The sequence below is a fragment of the Carlito syrichta genome, unplaced genomic scaffold (genome assembly GCF_000164805.1).
Source record: "Carlito syrichta isolate Samal-C Ts95f unplaced genomic scaffold, Tarsius_syrichta-2.0.1 Scaffold316427, whole genome shotgun sequence".
Classification (NCBI taxonomy): Eukaryota; Metazoa; Chordata; class Mammalia; order Primates; family Tarsiidae; genus Carlito; species Carlito syrichta.
Genome location: NW_007260523.1, coordinates 234,676 through 239,994, shown reverse-complemented (window position 1 = coordinate 239,994; position 5,319 = coordinate 234,676). Strand labels below are relative to the sequence as shown.

General features: G+C 41.8%; 1 protein-coding gene across 1 annotated transcript in view; it reads right to left on the bottom strand.

Moving 5' to 3' along the window:
- The window catches only part of RGSL1 (regulator of G protein signaling like 1), a 100,651-nt gene that overhangs the window by 90,115 nt on the left and 5,217 nt on the right, over positions 1 to 5,319 (bottom strand). The window contains exons 3-4 of the mRNA XM_008074404.2: positions 1,639 to 1,713; positions 286 to 415 (exon numbers count right to left, since the gene is read on the bottom strand). Of these exons, the coding sequence (XP_008072595.1) occupies positions 286 to 415; positions 1,639 to 1,713 (205 nt within the window). The remainder of the gene's footprint in view (positions 1 to 285; positions 416 to 1,638; positions 1,714 to 5,319) is intronic.

The following is a 5,319-nucleotide window of genomic DNA, read 5'->3' as shown; positions in this document are numbered from 1 at the left end:
CCAGGCGGGTCTCGAACCCGTGGGCTCAGGTAATCCACTCACCTCAGCCTCCCAAAGGTGCGGGATTACAGACTGAGCCACCGAGCGCGGCTTAGCAATTTCTCAGGCTAAGATTTAGCTATTGTCACAACATGGGCTGGGCTACCCACATATCTACAAATGTAGCCAGTATTTGTATCTTACTATAGGATTGACAGGCATAGGATCATTACAAAATGTGACTTTCCATATTTCTACACATACACACACACACACACACACACACACACACACCCCAATGCTTACCTCCTTCTGGGGAATTAACGAAACTGATGAGCTCCTGACAGAGAATGTAATAGAAACACAAGTCTGTTTTACAGAAGAAAGGTAACCGGTATTTTTCCAACCAGGTCAATAATCCTTTGTACTTGGCAATCTAGAGTCAAAACAAAATAGACACAGAAAAGATAATGGAACTGAACTAACAAGAATTATAGCTTAGCAAGGGCAGTTTGTTACCTCACACTTGCAATATCTGGCCAGAAGGAGAGATGTGTTGATTTAAAAAGTATTTAGGGGAACTGGAGGTTCCCAAAGAAGTGAATGGAATCTTAGGAAATAAAAAGCTTGATCTTCCATCAGAAATTCTTTCTGATTCCTGGGTGAAGTTGTTTAAGAAAAAACCCAAGCCTTCTTGACCGAACAGATTTGGGTTTATAGTGTTAGGTTGTAACTCTATTCAACTTGCTTCTTTATAAACATTCATAATTTTGCACAACACTTACAAAACACACAAAACATTTGCACATGTCATTTAGAATACAGGATGGATCCCTGAGATCAACCCACCAGAGAAGTGAGAAAACAATTTTTTAAATTTAAGTTTCAGGGTTATCCTGGGTAAACCAAGTATAATCATCAGAGTAAGGTGGCTCTTATCAACTCTCTGGAACTCAGAGAAACCCTTATTGTGAGCAGGACTTAGAATGATTTCTCTGATCCCATATGCCACTAATAGAACATGTGGAACATAGGCCTAAGGTCTACATAGCAGAAAAAGAGGGCAGAAAGTAGGCAAAACAGAGAAGATGAAGATTAAAATAGTTGATTTTTTAAAAGGAAAAAAGTCATAAAGAAAAAAAGAGATTGACAGTAAAGCATATTTCTGAAGGAGAACAGTTGAGGAGTCATTAGAAATTACAGAGTGGCATCTTACCTTGCTCTACATCTGATAATGCACATCTAATAATAACTATATGGCCCATGGGCTGCCACTACCTATCCCATGCCCATGGCAGACATTGCCAATCAATTCCCAGACTCTTTATCGCTTGGCTGTGCCCTCCAAGTTCTTCTCAGCACAGTGTTCCAAGCACCTACAACCCAACAATCACAGGCGACATGAGAGATTAATCCCAATTTCTAACTGTGGACTAGAATATAAAGGAAAGAACTCACCAACAATCACTTGCCCAAGACATGAAAACATAAAAAGAAGAAATGTCTACATGGCTTGGTGCCATTTGTTCCACACATCAGCTTTACAGTGTCTTCCACAGTCACTCTCTGGGCCTTCTTTACCCTCTCTCAATTCACATTTCAAATATGGCTCCCTCTTCGTCCACCCCAAACCCTCTGCCATTCAAGAATTTTACTCACCAAGTCATAAGGTATTTCTGGCCACAAGCTCCACTGTGAAATTTCGACAGTGTAAAATGGTGTTTGACCAAAAACCTGCAAAAGAAAACGAGGAAACAGACAAGGGGGCAGAGCTTCTCTTTGTGTATATGCCAAGGTCCAACTGGGGCCATTGCTTTCCCATTTCAGTGGACATTAGTTCTTAAATTCATTCTACTGTATCAACTTGCCCTGCACAAAAATGCTCTAAATAGACTGATTTTCAAGATTTGTTTACCTTTTGGCTTCACCATGCCCCAACCTGGGAGATAACTTGCTTATGTGCAAAGGCCAAGACCCATCATACTGGAATGTATTTACTTGGTATAGTCTATTATTCACTTTCTCCATGGACTTAGAGAGTTAAATCAATGTTCTAAAACTTTATCCTAGTGAGAAATAGGTTTTTGATTTACTTAAACTCTCGAACTGGAGAAAATAGATGGACCAAAGATATGAGAATTGGGTCAAAATAGATGGACCAAAGATATGAGAATTATACATGGAGACATTAAGAGTACCCACGATTGATAGGTAATTCTAGGCTACTGTACTCTTTTGTTGTGGAAAATGGACTGTCATCCAGGCAACCAACTTTGAAACTGATGGGAAAAAGCTTTTATGTTTATAGGTTTGACAATTAAGTTCACAAACCTAACACCGTGCCATTAATGTTGGCAGCATTGAACAAACTACTTGGTAAGGTTTTATAACCCTGGTATATCAGTGTCTCACAGCTGTGTTCATATCAATGTGTGGTAGTATCTTGCTGAGTGGTATTCATTACTGTTGTTGCTTGCTTTGGGGTACCATCGCAAGAATGCTGGAACTTGAATTAGAGCAATGAACAAACATTAACTTTCTTGTTAAACTTGGCAAGAGTGGAAGTGAAATCAGGGACATGCTAGTCCAAGTTAATGGGTATAATGCTATGAAGAAAATGGCAGTGTACAAATGGATTAAACATTTTTCCAAGGGGAGAGAAAGCATCACTGATGGGGTGGGGGGTGTTAGGATGGCCAGTAACGAGCAGAACTATGAAAACATTGCAAAAATTCATTGAATTATGCATCAAAATTGTTGGATGACTGTGAGAAGCACAGCAGATCAAAAAAACATCAATAGAAAAATAGGAAAATATTAACTGGAAAACCTGACATGAGAAAAGTGTGTGCAAAAATAGTCCAGAAGGAGTTCTTGCATCATAACAATGAACCAGCTCACACCGCACTGCCTGTGAGGGCGTTTTTAGCCAGTAAACAAATAAGTGTATTAGAACGCCCTCCTTACTCACCTAATATGGCCCCCAATGACTTTTTTCTTTACCCAAAGATAAAGGGAATATTGAAAGGAGACATCAAGAGTCATATGACAACAGTTCTGATGTCCATTCCAGAAAAAGTTCAAAATTGCTTTAAGGGGTGGACTAGGTCCTGGCATCATTGAAGGTGACCATAGTGAGATTCAGCAAAGAGGTATATGGCACTTTTTCTAGGATGAGTTCACGAACTTAATTGTGAGACCTCACAGGTATCTAAGCTGAAGAAGTCTCACCATAAGCACCAAAATGTCTTCAAAGTATCCCAGGAGTGTTTGTGGAAAACTGGAGGGGCCAGAGCTCCAACTTCTGGCTGAGTTTTCAGCACATCACATCAATCAGACCATCTCCCCAAGACTAAGTCCCAAACTTTTGTCAGTCTGTGCACTTCAATCCTCTTGGTCCCTTGTCCCTGTCTGCGAGATACTGAAGAAAGGTGATGGTGCTGTCTGTATTTTACTAAATAGATTTTAATTTAAATCTATCAAGGAAACTCGGTCTTAGGGATCCTTCTCTGCTCTACACTCAGTGTTTGACACGACGTGCTGTGCTTGGTATACTAAGTGACTTTTAAGGAGTGTGACAATATTATGATGTCATCAGATTACCTGGGAGTGGTATATGGAAGCAGTTTCACCCCCTGACATTTGCACCTTACAGTGAATAAGGTCAATGTGGAAAAGTAGGCCTGAAGCCAGAAGACCTGGTCAGTTCCCAGAGCTGCCCTAGAGTCACTGTGTGATCTTAGGCAAGTTGTTTAACTTCTGAGATCCACTCACACAAAGGGAGTACTGCTGACCTCACAGGGTAACTGCGGAAGTTAGATGGGAATTAAATGGAAGAAATTTGTGAACTGAAGGAATACTCAGCACGATATACTACTGCTCTCTCTCAATAGACCACAGCTACCTAAGTGGCTAGTACTTTCTTTTACCCTTGGCCAGAATCCCACCTTCTCATATCACTCTCTGCTTCTAGGACATTACTGTGAGCTACTTAAATTGTGTAGATGGATTGACTGATTAACATGTCTTAAGATTACTTCTAGGCTAGGCACAGTGTCTCGCATCTGTAATCCCAGCACTTTGGGAGACCAAGGTGGGAAGATGACTTGTGCCTAGGAGTTCAAGACCAGCTTGGGCAACATAATGAGACCTCATCGCTACAGAAAATCAAAAAATTAACTGGGCATGGTAGCATATGCCTGTAGTCCCCGCTACTCAAGAGGCTGAAGCAGGAGGATCGCTTGAGCCCAGGAGGTTGAGGCTATGGTGCACCACAATCATGCCATTACATTCCAACCTAGGTGAAAGAGCAAGATCCAACTAAAAAAAAAATTATTTCTAAAGCCTTCATTAAGGCAGTGGCTGAGGTAATAATAGAGAGAGGAACACACAAAAGACCTGCTCTCAGAGATCCTGGTCCTCCTTCTTGTTGTAATTCTATTGACTGGTACCACTGTCCACCCAAGCATCCAAGCCTGTGACCCTTGATTCCTTCCTTCTTGTTACTGCCTCTCCTGACATGCAAATAGTGACATGGTCCTATATTCTGTTTTGTTAAAAATCTCCCCTACTTGTCCCAGTCTCTTCTTCCCTTTCCCTTTAGACCCTCATCACTTCCCACCTAGACGTTGGACTCAACCTCCTAAGTAGTTTATTTTCCTCCATCCTGGTTGCCTGCCACCCAACCCATCAGCCAGGCTGCTGCAGAATCAATTCCCCAAATGCAAGTCTGATCACTTTACTCCTTTACTTAAAACGCTTCAATGGCTCTCTATCATGATGTCTGACTCCTACACTTGGCCTGTCTGATCTTGGGGACTTGGCTCAGCCTGCCCATGCAGCTTATCTCCTGCGGTATCTCACTCTCACAACTGTCCTTCAGCCTTCCTAAGTTATTTACAGTTTTCCTCCTCACTTTCTGCTCCTAGTTAATTGTTCCTCTTTTTTAAAAAAAAATTTGCATTTGTTTTGATCAAAAGTTTAAAAAAACTTTTATATATATATTTTTTGGAGAAATGGAGTCTTGCTATGTTTCCCTGGGTCTTGAATTCCTAACCTCAGACAATCCTCCTGCCTTGGCCTCCCAAAGTGCTGGGGTTACAGGTATGAGCCACTGCATCCAGCCTTCCTATTCCTCTTTTAAGACTTGGTTTGTGTCAGTCTTTCCTGACTCTTTCAGGTAGGGGTGATCTCTTCCTCCTGAGCACTATACTCCTATCGCCTCCTAGAAAAGTCTGTCCTAGCCGGGCTCGGTGGCTCAGCCTGTAATCCCGCGCCTTGGGAGGCTGAGGTGAGTGGATTGCCTGGGCCCACGGGTTCGAAACCCACCTGGGCAACTTG